The 21,470-nt window shown below is 41.5% G+C and overlaps 1 protein-coding gene across 1 annotated transcript in view; it reads right to left on the bottom strand.

Annotated features, from left to right (window-relative positions):
• Positions 1 to 21,470, bottom strand: part of agbl1 (AGBL carboxypeptidase 1) — an 82,256-nt gene that overhangs the window by 36,436 nt on the left and 24,350 nt on the right. The window contains exons 6-16 of the mRNA XM_008295937.1: positions 20,759 to 20,967; positions 17,922 to 18,087; positions 17,477 to 17,544; positions 12,058 to 12,174; positions 10,153 to 10,345; positions 8,530 to 8,620; positions 7,588 to 7,854; positions 6,677 to 6,760; positions 6,406 to 6,486; positions 5,981 to 6,129; positions 495 to 582 (exon numbers count right to left, since the gene is read on the bottom strand). Coding sequence (XP_008294159.1) covers positions 495 to 582; positions 5,981 to 6,129; positions 6,406 to 6,486; positions 6,677 to 6,760; positions 7,588 to 7,854; positions 8,530 to 8,620; positions 10,153 to 10,345; positions 12,058 to 12,174; positions 17,477 to 17,544; positions 17,922 to 18,087; positions 20,759 to 20,967 — 1,513 coding nt within the window. The remainder of the gene's footprint in view (positions 1 to 494; positions 583 to 5,980; positions 6,130 to 6,405; positions 6,487 to 6,676; positions 6,761 to 7,587; positions 7,855 to 8,529; positions 8,621 to 10,152; positions 10,346 to 12,057; positions 12,175 to 17,476; positions 17,545 to 17,921; positions 18,088 to 20,758; positions 20,968 to 21,470) is intronic.

The following is a 21,470-nucleotide window of genomic DNA, read 5'->3' as shown; positions in this document are numbered from 1 at the left end:
ATACAACTTAATTCCTTAACTTGAATTATTCTAAATTTAAGTGATACTGTGTGTTATGTGTAGATAATAGATATATCTCCTGTAATGTCTGAAAGGTCTCTGTCACTGAGAACTGACTGCTGCAGTGTTTTTCTGATGAAACATTGCTTTCATTCAGTCAGAGGAAGAGTCTTTGTAAACTGTCGGTCAATTAACTTTTTTTGGTTGAGGTTTGAGGTGGATCAATGTTGTGCTGTATCTTATATCATTCAGTTACAACAAATCCATACAAGACATTCAAGAAGACAGTTGTAAGAAAAAAACATTGACACAATAATGCTTACTGAAGGGATCAAGTTGCTGTCCTGTACTTTAACTTGTTATGAAATTGTATATTTTCAAGGAATAAGTTGCACTGAGCAGCGTGGGAAATTCACATACAATTTGACTGGATGACTAGCATCTCTTTTAAACATATCTTCATTCTTCATGTTATCTGTCTATTTCACTCATACCTGTAATAACAAATATCCGTTCCAGTCCTGACCCAGCGTGGTTTACCCTCCAGAGCTTCCCTTACTGAGTACAGCACCGGCTGCATTCCTTCAGAACACACACACACACACACACACGCAAGCATGCACGCACACACACACACAAAGACACACACATACACACATACACACAGAGTCAGTCACATGAAACATGTCACATATCAGTCAGTTTCCAATCAACTGGGACTCACTGTCTGTCATTCTCTGTACTAAGCATCCTTATTGTTTAACACTTGGTCTGCTGTGTCATCTCTGTCTGCGCTTCGATCTCTGACTCCCTGTGAAAGTACGGTCTGGCCATGTTGAACTCAGTAGACAGTGAGGCCAGCGCTGACCTAGGACCCCCTGTTGCTAACATACAGCATGCTATTTCTTGTCAGGGAACTTTGTTAAGCCAGCGTGAGCAATTACTCCTCAACCTGGCAAAAAATAATCACTCCTTGTTAAATCAAGTCACTCAGTTAACTGATATGCTGTCTAGTCTTACCTCACAAGTCTCTCAACTTTCCTCTCCCCCACTGGAAGTCACAGTTCAGCATACTAATCCTCCCTCTAGTCAGTCAGCAACTGCCTCCATTCCTGTTTCTGCCTCGGGGTTAAAAGAACCAAAAGTTTTGCTTACTAACTAGTTTACCAAAGGGTTCTGCTAGAGAGTGGGGCGCTGCAGTGTTGGAGAGTCGGTGTGTGGTTTGCAGCTCTTATGAAGCCTTCTACAAGAAATAAAGAAGGTGTTTGACCACCTGGTCAAAGAAAGGGATGCTGGAAATGGATTCCTGTTCCTTCATCAGGGAACCTGCAGCATGGCAGAGTTCGCCATTGAGTTCTGCACCTTGGCAGCTGAAAGTGGATGGAATGACAAAGGTCTTTAAGGGGTTTTCTGAAAAGGAGTAAATGACTCTATCAAGGATAAATTAACATCCAGAGAGGATTCTTCCAGTCTATATCAACTCATCTCCCTGACCATTAGACTGAACAACTGCCTGAGAGAACGTTGCAGAGAATGAACCTTTTGTAGACCACCCCACTACTGGTGTACCAGACCCTCTACACACCCTGTACCTGCCACATCTCATCCATCCGATATGAAACCAGAACCCATGCAAGTAGGACAGGTCCAACTAACTCCCCGGAAAAAAAAACAAAAACAAAAAAAAAAACACAGCAGAGACACAAATGCCTGCCTCTACTGCAGAAAGCTGTGTCACTTCATTGCCACCTACCCTACTCGACCAGCTTAAGGTCCGGCTTACCTTTAGCTTGGGAAACACTGGTGAGCCGAACCTCAATAATTCCCCCTCAACATTTGCAGCTTTCTGCCTCTCTCTGCTGGAAGACACAATCTGTACCCTTGGCCACCCTGATTGACCTTGGAGCCAAAGAGAACTTCATTGATAGCAACCTAGCCAAACATATGCTGATTGCAACTGAGTTCCTGTCATCCCCCCTAGAGGCCTGTGCACTAAATGAATTTCCGGTGGCCCAAGTTAGCAGCAAGACCTTTCAAATTTCCCTCGTCCTGGCTGGCAACCACCATGAGACCATCCCTCTCCACCTCATTTACCACTTAGTCCCTATTGATCCTTGGATGCCCCTGGCTCAAGAAGCACAATCCACATATCGACTCAAGAAAAAGTAATTTCCTGGAGCCCCCACTGTCACATGAACTGTCTCTGTTCTGCTCTGACTCCTGCAACTACCATTACCCCCTGTCCACCGGAGACCATCGACCTGACGCACATACCTCAAGAACATCATGACCTGTCACAAGTCTTCAGTAAGGACTATGCCCTCACACTAACCCCACACAGACCTTATGATTGCGCAGTCCACCTTCCCTTGGGAGCCTCCCTGCAGAGTAGTTGATTATACAACCTGTCCAAACCACAATATGTGGCCATGCTCTTTGGCCTCATCAACAGTATTTCAAAACCTCATCAACGACGTGCTCAGACAACAAGCTCCACCCCTGTGCCTTCTTCTCTCAGAGGTTATCCCTTGCCGAGAGGAACTACGACATCGGTAATCGGGAGCTGTTGGCTGTCAAACTTGCCATGGAGGAATGGGGTCACTGGTTGGAGGTTGCAGATCAGCCATTCATCATATGGGCTGATTCCAAAAACTTTGAGTACATCCAAATGGCTAAAAGTTTGAACTCTCAGCAAACCCGCTGGACTCTGTTTTTTGGAAGTTCCAAGTTTTGCCTGACCACTCAACCTGGCCAGTGCAACATAAAGCTTGACACCCTATCCAGGCAGTTTTCCGTAGAACATTCCTGAGCCTGAGTCTATCCTGCTCCAAACCTGTTTTGTATTGTCTCTCACCTGGGAAACTGAGTCTAAGGTTCATCAATCCCAGTTTCTTCAACTAGATCCAGGTAACGGACCTCCTAATTCTCTGTGCCAGATTCTGTCCAATCACAGGTCCTTCTGTGGGGCCATTCTTCTCATTCAACTTGTCACCCTGAAACCTTCACGGCTCTGGGAGTCCTCTGACCAAGGTTCTCAATGTTCCACCATGGAAATAGACACCCGGGAGTTTATAGCTGCCTGCTCCGTATGTGCCCATAATAAGACCTCCAATCAGTCCAACTCTGGTCTCCTCCTGCCTCTCCATATCCCAAAACAACCATGGTCTCACATAGCCTTGGATTTCATCACTGGGCTGCCATCCTCAAACGACAACACCACCTTTCTCACCATTATTGTCTATTTCTTTAAGCCTGCTCACTTTATTGTCTATGCCCACAAACTACCCACAGCCAAAGAAACCGCCAACATTATGATCAATCAAGTCTTCAGATTATACAGATATTGTTTCAGAATAATGATCTCAATTCACCTCTAAGGTATGGAAGACCTTCTGTACCATGCTGGAGCCACAGTCAGTTTAACCTCCTGTTTCCATCCCCAATCTAATGGCCAGATGGAGCGGGCTAACCAGAAGTTGGAGACCTTGCTGTGTTGTGTCACTTCTGAAAACCAGTCCACCTGGTATTCTCAACAGTCATGGGTGAAGTATGCACACAAGTCATTGACTAATGCCTCCTCTTGCCCCCTTTCAATGTTCCTTGGGATAACAGCCTCCTCTGTTTCCCGTCCAGGAACAGGAACTCTCCCTTCCCTCTGTCCAGGTTTCCTCCAGAGATGTGAGACAGCATGGAGACGGGCCCAAGCAGTGGATGCAATTCCAGGCCAACCATCATCATTGTCCAGCTCCCAGCTATGTCCCTGGACAAATAGTATGGCTTTAAGCCAAGAATCTTTCATTCAGTGTGGAGTCAAGGAAACTCGCTCCATGCTTCCTTCATAGATCCCTTTAAGATTGACCACATCATCAACAGCAGTGCAGCGTGCCTCAAGCTGCCCTCCACCATGCGCATACATCCGACATTCTATGTGCCCCAAATGAAGCCCATTTGAGAAAGTCCTCTGGGCACCCTCTGTCCTTCCCCTTTACTACCCAGGACGGTGGAGAACACACCTGCCTGTACTTTAAGACTGCTCCTGGATGTGCATTGCCAGGGGCATGGTCTCCAGTACCTTTTTGATTAGGAAGGATATGGACCAGAGGTACGGTGGTAGATGCACCAGTACCAAATCCTGGACCCCCCTCTCAACCCGGACTTCAACTGCCTGCACCCAGACTATCTGAATCAGACACCAGGTGGCCTGCCATGCCCATGTTGTGAGTGCTTGTTAGTGGCCAAGTTGTATAGACTGTGTGTTGTGCTTTGCATGCATTTTCTAATGTTACATTTGATCCTGTTCCCTGCTTTCTTAGACTGGTGTTACCTGGTCCTGGCTAGTCTTCACCTAATTAATTTATAGCTTGCTAGATGTTAGATTAGTTTGTACTGTTTGCTATATTTCTGCCAACAATTATCTTTTGTCTTTGTTCAGCTTCCGTAGCTTTATTGCATTATGTTTAATTCCTCAGCCTGTTCGCTAGTAATCAGCTTTGAGCTTAGTTTAGCTTGTACCCCTGTTACTAGTCATTGCTGCTCTCATTTCCCTTCCCTTATTTTGTTGAACAATTATACTCTCTGTAATATCTTTATTATTTAACACTTGGTCTATTGTGTCATCTCTGTCTGCTCTTGGGTCTCCGACTCCTGGTGACACTGTCTCAGTATTCTTTATGTAATATAAAAATAAAAACTTAAGGCATTTGTATTGCCATCACAACTGTATATATAAATATAGACAAAATCCAAATAACACCACAGGGACAGACACACCAAAGGCTGACACTGTCCTATATGTTCTTCCATTATTGGGAGGCAGCACACAACACCAATGCCAAATGGCTGTCAACCTAAAAGCAGACCACAGCAACCCTTCAGAAGAAGGAGTCATCATCACCAAGGCAGATATCAACAGTAAGTCTCAGGTATGCAGAGCTGAACAGTACTGGGACCTTACATGGTCAGCTCCTACTGGCTGAAGAGGCAACATGATTGCCTGCAGCAAAAATGAATCATCTGCTAACAACAGGCACTCTCCCAGACTGGCTAAGACAGGAAAGTAGAAATAGAAAATGGCGCATGCTCTGCTGCGACAGCACGGACCTAAAAGCTTGGTGCCTGCAGTCATAGCTGCCTTAAATAAAATTCCCCGCTGAGCATCCCCGTACTACGTTGTACTACATTGTCATGTCTTTCATACTATTTCATGTTGTACATTGTGTTGAAATGTTATTCTGTTTGTGTACCCTTATGTGGGATTCTGTGTAGTTTGTATTGTCATGTTATGAGATGGAAGTCAAGGGCTGGTTTGTGGAAAAGAATTTCCCCCTGGGGACAATAAATGTCTAAGTCTAAAGTACAATCCTGATCATGAAAGGTCTCCACAAGGGTACAACACCTTAAAACTGCCATCCAATAACCTGCTTCTCCTCAACATGGAAACTTTTCACACCCATCATAGCAGTTAGGTTGAGAAGGCACATGGCTCAGCAGAAATGCATCGGAAACAATACTAAAGGGTCCAAGTGCCAGCTACTGCTCCACGGAGTAATCACTCAAAGCTTTAAGACTAGGCAGAATAACTTCAGGAACTTAAAAAACATAATGTGGCTGTGGAAAACAACACTGGAAGCCTACTCCAAGGCCATTGCACAAGTCACCAATAACTGAAGCATTTACCAGTGTTTCTACTGCTGTGTTGCAGAAGTCTGAACTAAAGAAAATGTTTTGGTCTCTATAGATATTTCCCTAATCAGAGTTAATTTTTATATATTAGAATTTATTCATGTTTTTAAGTAGCTGTGGGGAAAATAAGCACCTAGTTACATAAATGAATCTCGTACAATGCGTGATGGACTACAATTCCATCGCACATTGCCCCAAACAATTTTAAATCCTTATCATCTGAGTTAAATTACAACTCATTTTACATATTAAATGAGTTAATTGATTCATGTGAAAACACACACACCACCCTTCTCACCATAGTTGAACTGGCTGTTGCTCTTCTCACAGTTGATGACATTGAAACGATAGGGGACGTCCGCTACCATGTTACTGACTTCAAAGTAAAACCACTGGGTGTGCTGGGAACAGTTAGCATCTGCATTCAATATGAGGTCATATTCACACCTAAAAGAGAAGACACCATAACTGTTGTTTGTTCAGTGTCCGATTATGACTCACTGACTTACCTACAGCTAATGTTCTAAATACAGACTGTGAAGAAGCAAGAATATTACATCTACTTTTTCACTTTAAAACAGATTTACTTCTGCTACACTGACTTGTTTGTCTTTGCTAAAAATGTGTGCAAGAGGTTGCATCAGTGTGAACTTTTGTGTGTGTGTGTGTGTGTGTGTGTGTGTGTGTGTGTGTGTTCATGCATGTGTGTGTGTGTCTCCATACCTGCGGACCTGAATAGCCTTTCTCAGGTTCCCACATTCAAACTTGGAAAAGAACCTCAAAGAATCCGATTGGCACTGAACACTGACATAAAAGAAACAAAGAGATTGACATCTGGAATTTCAGGAAGATTAAATCTTTACCATTTGAACATGAATAGTAAATGTAAATTCTAACAATGAATTTTGAATGATAATTTAAATTCAATTTTGTCAATTGATAGCTTTGTAAAATTACTGTGTTGTGCTTGCATACCGTGTCTGTTGTTACATACCTGCTGTCTTCTAGGTCAAAGACTAAGCGGTTAATGGTGTCACTGGTATTCAGGAAACGCTGGACATCTTCTAGTACCTTCTGCCTGATAAAGACAAGCATGACCAGGTGTACAATTATTACCACTGCAGATAAAGAATCAGCCTTTTAAACCAAGACCTTTTAAATAAATTGGATGTTACGTTTACAATAAAAGTTGAATTCGTAATCATCTGACATCTGGTGCTGCACTCCCTTCTGTTGTACACTGTAAGTGAAGGATTACTGCACCTAGTCTGACACAAAGTGACCTCCAACAACTTGTCACTTGAGAAGTCTGGTCTTGACTTGGCTTCTGCTCCAACTGCAGGGCATCATGGGATCATTCACCAATTCAACCAGTGTAATAATGACTTTATTTAATAGCACAAAACTGACCAAGTTAATCTGAGCAGTAACATTTGTAATTAATCAAAGCTTATGAAAGAGTAAAAAAAACATTGTAGTAATGATGTCTGGAGTTGATGAATGCATAAACGCTTTTGGGCCCAAATCACATATGAAGTAAAAGGTATTATTTCTAGAGGCAAAGGGCATGATTATGGTTATTTCAGTTTTAGAGTAATTAAGAAAGACAGGACAGTAATGAGGACATTTCTTTACATCTAGACTTTCATGGGACATATAGTTGTGTCTTCAGTTACACCCATCTAACTGTTGCTGCAGTGATAATATATAAGGACACATACAGGTTCTCATCTACCAATATGAGCATATGTGTTTGTTCAGAGTGCACCACCATGCTGGTTGGACAACTACTGGTAAATTTTACTCAGCTCTTTACATGTCCTCTGTGAAAGAAATATTATGTATGATTTACAAATTGTGCAACCTATCTCCATGGCATATGAGCTACATCACTGTTTGTAATACCTTTGTATGTTGGGTTTGCGTGGGGCCATGGGCTCATGTCCTGGTGGTGGGAGATGACCCCAGAAATCAGGGAAAGCCAGGATGCTGAATCCTGGAATAGATTTGGTTTTGGCAGCTGCAGCACGGTATAGTTTGGGTTCATGGTGGGGGATACACGATCCATGTCTCTCCAATAACCTGTCTATCATGGTGCGGTGGTGTCCTTCCTCTGCTCCCTCTTCATCATCATCCTGCTCATCCCTTTTCTGAACTGAGGGAGTTTCTTCCCTAGAAACAGGAAACAACACATTTACACTGCATGAAACAGAAATCAGGCAAATAGCAAGGTTTAAAGACAGAGGTCAGACCCCAAACAACAGAAACCAAGCAAGCGTCAGTCTCATGGAAATAATGTGACGTTACTGCTGGAGCAGGAAGAAAAGTCAAAGTATAGATGGTTGTGTGACATACACACTCTTCATAAAGTGGCCATACAACACACTGAGCCCACAACATGCTATTCAATGATATTTCTTCAAAGACTGCCAATGCACACACAGATTTCTGCAGATGTTTCAAACCACTGTGCATTTATATATGATACCATTTTCTTTTTCTTATTTTTCTCTACATTATGACCAAATACAAAGCTTTGTCATCAGTTTTCATGATGAAAGGCTGAAAAGGCAGCTTTTTTCTTTTGTGAGATGCAGACACAATAGCACATGTAATACTGAAAACATCACAAAGGCATTTAAATATCTACAGAGACATAAAATATCCACAGACATGCAAAACGATCACAAACAGACTAAAAATCAATTAAAATGATTACAAAGACTTGTGATAAAGGTAAATGTTGTCGATGAATTCTTTCAGATACATATTTTTCCGTAATTACCACTAGTTTGACTAAGGTCTGTCCAAACATACATGCAGATAAAACGGAGGCTTCCAGCTTACGTTGCCTCTCTAATCATGGTCCTACAGCCGGGGCTGGTGCTGAGGACGCTGCTGTGACTGTGGAAATCATGAGCCTCTAACTGGGCAGCAGCTGGAGAGTGAGAGATAGAAAGTATCCCACTGAAGAGTAATGTAGTCAAGCTTACCTAAAACAATCCTGACCAAAACAAGAGTGTACCAAGATTAAGACAAGCCAAAACCAAGACCAAGGCATTGCAAGACTGAGTAAAAATTCCCACTTTACATTACACACCTCTGATAAAATATAAAACATGCAAACCATTGCATTGCACCACTGACAACAGAAGGTATATAATATCTGTACGTAAAATTTGCTGAATTATTTTGTGTATGGGGTGAATATATTTTTGAGGAGTTTTTGTACAGAGTCGAATTGCACTTTTACATACAGCATGTTTTTTTTTGTTTGTTTTTTTTGGGGGGGGAAAAACCACGTAAATCACGGCAATCTTGAATTTCCAAAGACTCCTAAAATTGTAAATTTTCTACGATAAAATCATTGAAACACATCATAGATTTATTATTGGTCTTCTGGAAATATGACAGTTTTAATGGGTCAAAAAAACAACTACGGCAACTTGAATTATTAGATTTGGTGATGTAAAAAGCAGTAGTAAGTACATTTTCTTATTAACATGGTCTTTTACTTTCTCACAAGTGATTAACATTGACTATGCTTGCTGACTCGTCTAAGCCAATTTAAGAAAGGCCCATTTAATACACTCATTAGACTCAGCCACAAACACTACAGTGGAAAAGTCTGAGGAGCTCAACAGAGATCGGCCACAGTAAATCACTTGTTTGGACAAGTCAAGAAAGTCACTTGGAGCCAATTTATAGAAATTCCCAATATAGATCCCAAAATCATCTGTGCAACCAATTGCTTGTAAGTATAAAGTCCTTGGCACAGTTGTGTCACTGCCACTATCAGGAAGAAAACACAAGGTATCACCTGGTGCTGACAGACAATTGTTCAGGATCGTCAAGTCGACCAAGAATCACCAAAAAGCAGGTCTGCAATGAATTAGAAGCTGCTGGGACACAGCTGTCAAGCAGCACCTTAGGGCTGAGGTTTGCTGCAGTTGGGTGTTCCAATACACATTCAAAATGGTAATGAAATGGCTAAATCAGGCTCCAGTTAAGGTTTTAGACTGGTCTCCTTCAAGTCCTAACTTATACCCTATCAAAAACCTTTGGACTGTGATGTAGTCCAAGTCTGTATCAGAAAGCCAGCAAATTTTATTTAACCGTACCAATTTTGTCAGGGTAGTCAAAATACAACCAGAAGCTTGTGGACGGCTACCTTAAGCTCCTAGCAGTCGTAAGAAAGGTCAGTGGGATGTTTACCCAAATATTGTCATTGTTGTTTGATCCAGTAGATTTTATTGTATTTTCTGGAGGACCTATAATAAATCTAAGATAGAACCAAATTACATGTTTGTCTTTTGTGACAAAGACACGCGGGTTTCAATACTTAAACAATAGAAAATTTAGAGGTATAGGAGTCACTGAAAACTCAAGACAAGTATATGTACATTTTTGCTCACATCTGTTTATTTGTTAGTAACTGTCTGATGTTAATGCATTTTTCCCAGCTCTGACCTGGTGTGTGTCCCTTTATGGATATTTCTGTCTCTGTGTAAGAGCCATCTAAAGAGGTGGAAGAATCACTGTTGGGAGTACTCCTCATGCTGTCCCTGCTGTTGGAGCGAGGAGGGAAAGTGTCGGGCATCACTGCTTCGTCATCTGATGATGATGTTGAACTCTCCTCTGGCTCTGAACTCAAAACCAGTTCCTGGAAGACACAAAAGTTGACACACAGTTATTTGATTTACCTAAATGTCTTCCATGTCTACCACAACACCAGTTTTATGTTTCACGCTTCATTTAGTCAACTTTAAACAAACGTGAACATCGAGCAGATGTTTCATTTCATTGTCAAACCAGTCTAACAATTGTGTTCTGTCATTTTAGACCCTGCCTCTTCCACTTGCACACAGTTGCCTCAGTGTTCCCACCACCTGTATCACCTGCTGTCTCCATCTAGTGTACTGTATGTATCAGTCCTGTTTAATTATTCACTTTGCATGTTGTCTTTGGGGGCTGCAAGGTGGTTCGACGATTAACACTGTCGCCTGGCACCTAGAAGATCCCTGGTTCATATGTTTTCCCCATGTTGTATGGGTTCTCTCCGGGTTCTCGGTCTTCCTCCCACAGTCTAACAACATGTTGAGGTTAATTGTTGAATCTAAATTTTCTGTAGGTGTTAATGATAAATGATGTAATAGCACTCGACATGACTGTCAGTTACACGTCCCCCCATTTTGTTACAATACATATAAAGGTTCAGCTTTGTTACTACTATATATAATTGTTGAGCTCTGGCTTTTACTGTCTTAACATGGGTCTTATTTGACGACATTAGTTGCCGGAAACGAGCCGCATTTAGCTTCAGTCCCCCAGTAAACTACAGATGAAGTCAGTGGTCAGGCTAACTGTAGCTAACGTAGCTAGCCTCAGCAAACTAGTCAGCGGCTTCGCTGAGCTACAGAAGAGACACGTCAGCAGTAAGTATAGTTTCTCGATGGTGCCTCTGTAAAAGGTGCACGTGATGGAGACTGGGGCTGTGGCTCTTCTTAGGTTGCGGAGGAAGTACAGACGTTGTTAAGCCTTCCTGGCCAGTGAGGTTCTCCATGATATGCACACCCAGGAACTTGGTGCTGCTCACCCTCAGCAGCACCGTCGATTGTCAGAGCAGCATGTTAGGTGTGCGCTGTCCTAAAGTCCACAACAATCTCTTTCATCTTATCCACATTCTGAGATAGATTGTTGTCTCTGCACCACATGGCCAGGTGGCTCACCTCTCTCCTGTAGTTTGTCTCATCATTGTTGCTGATGTGACCCACTACAGATGTGTCATCCGCAAACTTGGAAGTGGAATTCGTCGTGGACGATGCCCCTCACATTGAAGAATGCAATCAACATGACTTTGACTTTGGACTTCGATTGTCTTGTTTTCTTCGGCCTTGGCGATGCTAGACTCTTCCACTGAAGGCTCTGGTGTCTCCGGGTCATACTCAAAGATCCATGACTCATCACTCTCTCAAGCAAGTCTGGTTCAGTTTCAAGACACTCGAGGATGTCCTGACACACTTGCGTGCTCAGTCCTTCTGGTCATCATTCAGTAGTTTCAGCAGCATCTTTGCGCAGATGTCCCGGTTCATGCCCAGCTCATTTGCGATCAGTCAAACAGTCAACCGACAATGGCCGCGCACCATCAGATTTGCAGTGGTTCCAGCCACTCATTCAATGTGTTCTTACTTTGAAATATTTTGGAACTAACATATGGAATAATCTGGAATATGTTCTTAATTTGCTTGTTCACAGATAAAGTCACATGAGACCTTGTAAATAATGAATCTCTACAAAAAGCGCCAGAATGACATTAACACACAGACACACAGATAGTTGTATAACTCCATAAACAACACACAAACGGATGTGTACCTGGAAGTCATGTGAGAGTTCAGGACAAAGACGGCTGTACTGTGGCAGCAGCTCTTTGGGTCTGTCTGGGTCAGGACGAAGACGAAGTTTGTTCAGGTCACTCTCCAAATCATCATCCTGAACAGAGAAACACACACACACACACACACACACACAGTGATTCATGACAAGCATGTTCCAGTGTTTGCACCAATAGCCAATTTTCGATTCAAAATGGGTATCAGAACCAATGGAGGGAATCATACTGCTAAATATTATCATCAGACATACTTACTTACAAAATTAAGACAAGGACAGCATGTTTAAGTCTTCTAAAATGGCTTCTGAATTCTCCACAAGAGCCTAACTACAGTGGAGTTGCTCTGACTGCACACGTCATGAAAAACAAACCAAATACTGTCTTTCATCACATTTCTAATACTTAAAACTGAAGATGTCACAACAAAAGCACTTTTTGTATTTGTTCACAGCACAAAAACAGATGAACATGAAGAATTCCTCTCCAAGCACGTCTAGCACGACAGTTAACAAATTTTAAGTGAGTACCGTCACCCACTGTTCCAGAGCTTGTAGAACAGGACTCAGTCGTTGGTCCGCCATATTGTGTATTTAGATTCATCATTGACTTGCCAGCATCATGCGACATATCATGTTGTCAATTTTATTTGGATATTTACTGGATATTTATCGGCATCAGTAGTCACAGATATATAACATTCCTTCTGAAGGAGACCAGTGCCAGAATTTGACGTTAGAATGTTACAAGTACCATACATCTAGTGAGAACAGTCCAATTAGCATAAATGGTTTTTCATTTGTCCATTGTTTTTATATGATAAATTAATCCTTTATCTTGTTTTATTTTTTGCCCATCTGATTCTCTTTCTCTTTTATTTTCTCTTTCCTCCACTCCGTCTATTCTCACTTCATCAATTGCTTGCTTTTACTTCCTGGACAAAGATGGTAAGATTTGTAAGTGAGCTTAAAATGTTCTTTCAGGTTTTTCATCTACTCTACCTGTCCATACATCCACTGCCAGGACCGTTCCTTTCCCTTAATTATTCTCAAGACACTTTCTCCATACAGATACCACCTACATTCTATCTTCCTGTTAATTGCCCTCCTCTGTCTTGTCTTGTTTATTTTATCTTTCTCTCTCCTCACTACCTTACCTGCATCGTCTCCAAAATATGATCTATATCCTCTCCTCTCTGGTATTCCCACAGTTTCATCTCTTCAACTAATTTGATTGTTTATTCAGGTTATTATGCAATTTGGTTTTACCTTTGCACTCCTTCCCACTAGTCTTTTGTCCTCATTTTTATGCAAGAGTGAAACAAGTAGAGATCTACCTTAAACACCACTCTTGGTCATTTCAAGAGCTCATGGTCTATAGCCTCACCATTGCCCCACTATTCTCTTTGTACATGCAAAATTGTAGTTCCACCACAATTAAATGAGGAGATAAAGAAGCTCCATTAAATGGAGTGATAACGGCTTGCTGAGCAGACTAGAAGGTGGAAAACACTGATCCAATGTATTGGAATGATGTGTCATGATAACATTAAATGGCACGGTAACACCTGAAACGTGCTTTTAAATGAGTCGGTGTAATAAATATTACTTTTTGTTTTAACATATTTTAGAGGGAGAGTTGTTGTAATTCTTGGCAATCAGAATTAGCAGCACTTTTTCTTTAGCCTACACCAACATATGCTGGGTCACTGGTATACACTGATTACAGGCCTGTCAGTCCCAGCCAACAGCAGCACATGCGGGACTTTGCAGCCAAGCAAAGTGGCATTTATGTCAGCAGCACACAAGTATTACCCCACGAGAACATAGATATTCTGGTAAGCAGACCGAGCGTAGCGGCAGGCTGTTGTGTTGTGATTAAGTAGCATTGGAAATGTCAAGGATTACTAGAGTTTGCATGTGCAGCTGCTCAAATGAGGTGCACAACAAGGCTGAGTCAATATCTTCACTGCATGGATATGATGTGCAGAGCCTGCACAGATTCCTGTACACTTTATGGAAGACATATTGACCAGAGAGACTTTTTGAGGTTAATCTTTCTCTCCAAAAAGATCAACCTCAGTTGAGATTTCTGCTGCTCATTCATCTGTTTCTTATACTTCCGTCCCCTATTTCAGTCTGTCATTTGAAATTGGTTATTACATCGATTCATCATATAAACCCATGCTTTGTTTTTTTTTAAACCCAGTGAAAGACATCATTTATTAAAATTCTGTCATAAGTTACCGCAGCAGGGGAAATCTGCATAGTGATTAACCATATTGTTTTCAAGAGCTTTCAATCATGCCCGACACAAACAGTGAGTTTAACTTGAGTAAATACTATGAAATAATGTTACAGTAAAGCAAAGCTGTCTCCTCTGTCACTGTTTTTTAGACTGTTAGTCTGTGTTTTCATTGGGTTGACTGAAGGGTTGTGTCTTTTAAAATGCTCTTGGCCTTATTTACTCAGCAGTAACTGTACAATTCTTCCAGTGAGGGCAGCCGATAATCTTCTGGGTGGTGGTGACGACCTTCTGGAGTGCTTTCCTCTTGGCTTCTATGCAGCTGGCGAAGTGCACACAGAAAAAATAAAGTAAAGTAAAGTCTCTGCTTTGCCTTCTTCACCATTGCCGTTGTGCTGGTGCTCCAGGTCAAGTCATCCTCCATGCACACACCCAGTAATCGGAAGTCAGAGACCCTCTCCACAGGGTCATATGAAGTGGATGAAAGTCAGTTTTATTCTTCCAGAAGTCTATGATCAGGTCTCCGGGTTTGGTGGTGTTAAGGACCTGGTTGTTGTCTGTGCACCACACAGATAGCTGTTGCACCTCCTCCTGATAAAAGCCCTTATCCCCCCAGAGATGAGCACCACTACGGTGGTGTATCTGCAAACTTAATGATACTGTTGCTGAGGGTGTAGAGTGGGGGCCCAGCACACAGAGCTGTGGGGAGGCTGAGAGCTGAGGACATGTGGGGGCCTACTCTCATTCTCTGGGAGCGATTCATCAGGAAGTCTCTGATCCAGAGGCAGATGGAGAAGGGTAGTCTCAGGTCCATGAGTTTGGTCACCAGTCTGTAGTGGAGGATGGTGTTAAAAGCAGAACTAAAGTCCACAAAAAGCAGACTCTGACTGACTTCTGACCCAGCAGAAAATAGGGGTCAGAAATATTGAAAACAACTTCAAAAGGATTCCACTCACACTGACCAGGCCCCAATTGATACTCGACTCACAGAAGGACAAAGAAGGACAATCACTGGACCATTTTGGACTTCACTTTTTATGTGCAATCATTTAAAGGAACTAAACTAAACAAATATATAAATGCAACACTTTTGTTTTTGTTCCCATTCTTCATGAGCTGAACTCAAAGATATGAGACTTTTTCTATATACACAATACTCTCAAATACTGTTTGCATATTTGTCTAAATCTGTGATAGTGAGCACTTCTCTTTTGCCGAGGTAATCCATCACAGGTGTGGCATATCAAGATGCTGATTAGACAGCATGATTATTGTACAGGTGTGCCTTAGGCTGGCCACAATAAAAAGCCACTGTAAAATGTGCAGTTTTATCACACAGCACAATTCCACAGATGTTACAAGTTTTGAGGGAGCGTGCAATTGGTATGCTGACTGCAGGAATGTCCACCAGAGCTGTTGCCCATGAACTGAATGTTCATTTCTCTACCATAAGCCATCTCCAAAGGCGTTTCAGAGAATTTGGCAGTACATCCAACTGGCCTCACAACCACAGTCGCAGTGTGTAACCACACCAGCCCAGGACCTCCACATCCAGCATCTTCACCTCCAAGATCATCTGAGACCAGTCACCAGGACAGCTGCTGCAACAATCGGTTTAACTAACCGAAGAATTTCTGCATTAACGGTCAGAAATTGTCTCAGGGAAGCTCATCTTTATGCCCGTCGTCCTCACCGGGGTTTCAACCTGACTGCAGTTTGTCGTCATAACCGACTTGAGTGGGTAAATGCTCACATTCGATGGCGTCTGGCACTTTGGAGAGGTGTTCTCTTCACAGATTAATCTTGGTTTTCACTGTACAGGGCAGATGGCAGACAACATGTATGGCGTCATGTGGGTAACCAGTTTGCTGATGTCAATGTTGTGAATCAAGTGGCCCATGGTGGCGGTGGGGTTATGGATGGGCAGGCGTATGTTATGGACAATGAACACCGGTGCAGTTTAATAATGGCATTTTGAATGCACAGAGATACTGTGACGAGATCCTGAGGCCCATTGCTGTTCCATTCATCCACAACCATCACCTCATGTTGCAGCATGCTAATGCATGACCCCATGTTGCAAGGATCTGCCACAATTCCTGGAAGCTGAAAACATACCAGTTCTTGGATGGCCAGCGTACTCACCGGACATGTCACCCATTGAGCATGTTTGGGATGCTCTGGATCGGTATATACGACAGCATGTTCCAGTTCCTGCCAATATCCAGCAACTTTGCACAGCCATTGAAGAGGAGTGGACCAACATTTCACAGGCCACAATCAACAACCTGATCAACTCTATGCAAAGGAGATGTGTTGCACTGCGTGAGGCAAGTGGTGGTCACACCAGATACTGACTGCTTTTTGTTTTGTTTTATGTCATCATCTTGTGCTATTGTATGTGGTTATTGTGTCACTGTCCATAGTTGTTTATGTGCAATTAGTTGATAGATCTTGTTAGTTAATAAATGTACGTAAAACTAAGTCCAGTTGCCTCGACTGTCTTATTGTTTACATTTTGGTCCCTAACTGGTATTGATTCCAGCTACCAAGCTTTTATAAATAACCCTCAATTCAAATAATTTCCCAAATCATTCCTGAGTCTCTTCTTGTCTGCAGTAAGAGGTGTTTCATATGCTGCATGATTATATTTATCTGATCTAAATATTTCACTGGTCAAATATCAATTCGATTGTGTAATAATTCTGCATAAGTATACAAAATCCATTTGAGCAAACATTTACCCTACAGCCTGTTAATCCCAGTCTTTTCCTATTATACCTGCCTATATTTTTGTAATTCTCTCATTTAAAATCATTGTAGTCCTTGAGATTGCTTCTGTTAGGTTAGCTTGGATTCAGTTATTCCCCTTAGTTATTTCACTCTGGTTGTATAAATGAGTTTCTGCTTTTGTAATACATTTCTGTTTATTTGAAATGGTCACTGTCCGTCCTTGTCTGCATCTGGGTTCTCTGATCTACCATGACATCTCTTGACCTCATGTTAGCATCTAGCCACCTAGTATCAGAACTGTTTTAGTCACCCTAAGCCAGATAACTAAAGGTTATCCTTTGTATGTTAAATTTGCTGTGTAATACAGGCCCCAGGGTCTTCTTGAGGACCAAAAGTACTGTAAACACACACACACACTTCACTTACATAATCTCTGTTGTCGTCCTCTTGGTTATCTTCATCTTCTTCAGCATCACTCTCTATACTGCTCTCATCTGGACATGAAGAAAAGAGACAAAATTAGAAAACATGACAATGATTTCAGACACATGGAAAGGGTATAAAATTAGTTCATTTGAGGGCCCCTGTAGACAAAAGATGTCATCAAAATGTAGACTTTGTGCTGGGTTCAAAGCCCAAAACACAGTATGCATTACAGAGCAGACTAGATGGTTTCAACCTAATTATTTGTATTTGTTTCCAATGTAAATATTCCCAAAACATATGTACTGCATTTTATACATTATGTGTAAAAGTTGTCATTATTACTGTCATTGACTTTTAACATACTTACAATACCACTGACTCAGGGCTGAAACTGCTATCAAACATGCTTCAATGTCTTGGCATGGAATAAATACAGATACTTTACCTGACCCTATGTCCACATCAGGAACAGCATGTGGTCTTCCAGGCAGGGGAAAGGTGTATGCAGACTTATCCGATGTCAGTGGTAGAGGAGTTTTAGGAAGACACTTCCTCATCAGCTGCACAGAGGGCTCCACCAAACACTCCGTACTTTTACTTAACAAACATGTCTGCAAACAAACATTTAAAAAAACATAGAAGCAACATGAAAACCCTTAACCAGTTGATAGATGCATCCATAGCAAATGATTGGATTGTACTGTTTTGTACAAAAAGATATGGCAGAAGACATCAAACTCATCTTCCGAAAGTCAGGAATTGTACTGTTAATTCGAAAAATGTGTGTTAATAATATCCACACTGCATGTTTATTATACTTCTTATGCATTTGTCCTGCTCTAAGTAGCTGTTCCATTCCCATTGTGGTCAGCGGTGTTTGTTGGTGGCACAAAACAATTACTTTTATTATAAAAGCTTGGTACTTTTAGGTACACTAAATTTTGTCTTTTTTTACAAGTATAAAATAAAAGGAAGACAGAATTATTTGGCTAACTTATACTGTGTTATCACCCACCAGATTGGTAGGTCTCTAAAACAATGAAATATAATGCAAAACAAAGCTAACGCTGCAGTGTCTATGCTGAAGGGTGTCGACTGGGATAGGTGACAATACAAAGAAAACAGGGCTGATGGATGCTGCTAAATCAAAGAACCAAATAAAACCAAATGAAGGCTAACAGAGTTACGGGAATTATCTAAAAAATAAAACAACTAAACTTCCTAGCCAATCTTAATTACAATAACAACACCTATAACCAACTAAAGAAACTAAAACAAACAAGTGCCTCAAAACACACATTACAAAAAAGCACAGGACAGGAGTAACTTCTAAGCTGAGTTGGACAGCTGCTAACTGGAGTTTTAGTCTTCACCAAGCCTCCACTAACTCCCACATTAAGTTAGAAGCTGCCAACAGAAGCTACAATTTACCAAACAAAACACAATGACACAGACACAAGAGGCACCAGGGCCAACTGTTCACATTAAATCCCAGCCACCCTGACTGAGAGGTTGGTGGCTGATTTATAGTCCAGGTGTTTGGTTTGCTGCAGGTTGACTGGCTGCTACATTAGGTTTGCAGACTGGAAAGGGCTTTGCTCTAAATATCTGGGGCAAGGAATCAGTGGTGGTGCCCAGGACCTCTAAGATGGACCCAGCGTCTCTTAATGCACTCACAGCTGTTGTATTCACCATTGCTATGTGTGCACAACCAACTATATAATTGCACTTGCAACCAACTAGCCATGTGTGAGTCCAACTTTTCCACTGATTTGCATTGCGCTGTTTCAGAGATGTGGTGGAATTTTCTGTTGCGTTGTCCTGGCTGGTCAACAGGGTTGTATTTAAGTCCACATGTATGATGTAGGCTGTTTTCCACTACTTTAAACACTGGGGAACTTGCTGTGAAAAGTATTGGTTATAACTATAGTAATTACTTAGTACTGAAACAAAGTTAAGTTTTCTCAGTCTAAATTGTTGCTAGTGGCAGTCAAAGAAAGAACAAAGAAAGAACAAAGAAAGTCTTTGCTGCCAGACAGAAGCCTGAGATAGATCTGGAGTGTGATCGCAGCTCTTAATTAATAAGATGACACTTACACTAACCTGTGCTTACTATAAATGTTGTGTTAATGGGTAGAGTTCAAGTAGGGGTGTGGAAAGAAAGAGAAAACAAGTTCATGTGACACTGATGACCCTTGCACCTCTGCAATTCCTTTCACGAGACAAGCACTTATGAATGCTGTTAATGTAAACATGTACATGTGATTTACAAAAATACACAATGAAAGGTGACATCATAAGACCAACAAGGTAAAATAAACTGTTTTCTGAATCAGGACATCTCCGAGTGCATTATTCAGTTTATTCAGCTGTTCAGTAGGCACGTAAAGTGGTTGCAGTCATGTTATAGGTTAGATTTATAAGTAAGTTGACTGAACACTGACTTATGTAAGTGCACGGTGAACTAAAGTACCCAGCTCTGAGCAATGATTTATATTTCAAAGAAGCTAGTCTGATGATAAGTTTTGTTGAGCATCTTACTGCTGATTGAATCCACGTGTGTCAACACCACCGACGGTTCACCAAAAAGTACTGTTACATTGGTTTCCATATCTATAATAATAAGAATCAGTTATAAGGAGGAGTCATGCTGGCCCAGTGAGTAGGATGTATACAATATACCTACAACAGTATTTCAAATTTAATGTTAGTAATGTTGTAATGTTAAATGTTGGTTTCACATTATGCAACCTGACGATGTAAAGCAGTATATAGAAAATAGACATAATGGATGTAACCTCACTTCTGGTCCATATGTCTTCATATATGTTCTTGTGATACATTAGACTTCACCATTTGGGCAAAGATCTTTGGTGTTGATCTACAAAACCCTTGTTTTTCTACAATGATGGCTTTTACAATGATGAAGGCCACTTGTATCTATGCAGGTATCTCACATACTGACACACACATAAAAGAGCCCGACTCAGTGCATCCATTCATTCATTTTCTATACACTGCTTATTCCTCTGTAGGGTCATGCTGGAGCCTATCCCAGCTGACTTAGGGCGAATTGCAGGGCTACACATAGAGACAGACAACCAAACACACTCCCATTCACACCACCGATGAGAACTCACACAGGCAAAAGGAGACCATGCAAACTCCAAAGACCTTCAAGCTGTGAGGCAACAGTACTAGCCATTGGCCCACTGTGCAACTCCTTACTGGAACCACTTAGACTGAATATTGTTGGCCTAGTTAGGAGTGATTTGAACTTACCTGTGTAGTCTGGTACAGCAGTCTGATGCCCCCCTGGGATATGAAAGCCTGTCTGCCTGCAGTACTCTGGGTTGCGTTATGGAGACAGCACAGCAATGCATGGCGGATTGATATGGCAACATGTTGAGTATCCTTGTTGTGCCAGTCCTCGTAAAGTCGCAAGAGGCCAGAGATGTAACCCTTCGATACAATGGACCAAACATTTGCCTCTGTGAAAAAGCGGACAGAAAAATATAGACAGGAAGGAAAGGTCATTAGAATGAGCATAATTTTTAGTTTTCATCTTTTGGCATCTACGAGTCAATAATGACTGACTGCTTACAATGAGGACAGAGCAAACCCCCTCAAAACATCAAGAAGTCAATTTAACGTCTGTGAAAACGTTTGTATTTGTTGTGTTTCTCCACTCAATAACTCCGGTTTTTCCTTAAATTTGTCATCCATTTCCTGGAGATACACACTAAAACTAACCATTTTTACTGTTTACCTAATTCCTAATCTAAACCAAACCATCCCACAAAATTTAAATGATTTATGTTATGGAGACTTGCTTTTTGCCCCCCAAAGAAGGTGACTTTTCTGGTAGCGCCTCCTCATTAAATGGAATGGTATTACCTTCTTTAACCACAGCCAGCTGTCCCATCTGGATAACTTAGATAACGCTTAGCAGTTCATGAAATGTACCCATCAGTCATCAATGCCCTTCAGTGAA

Source organism: Stegastes partitus, unplaced genomic scaffold (genome assembly GCF_000690725.1).
Source record: "Stegastes partitus isolate 25-593 unplaced genomic scaffold, Stegastes_partitus-1.0.2 Scaffold1088, whole genome shotgun sequence".
In the NCBI taxonomy this organism is placed as follows: Eukaryota; Metazoa; Chordata; class Actinopteri; family Pomacentridae; genus Stegastes; species Stegastes partitus.
Note: the sequence above shows the minus strand (reverse complement) of the source record. Positions and strands in the feature narration are given on the sequence as shown.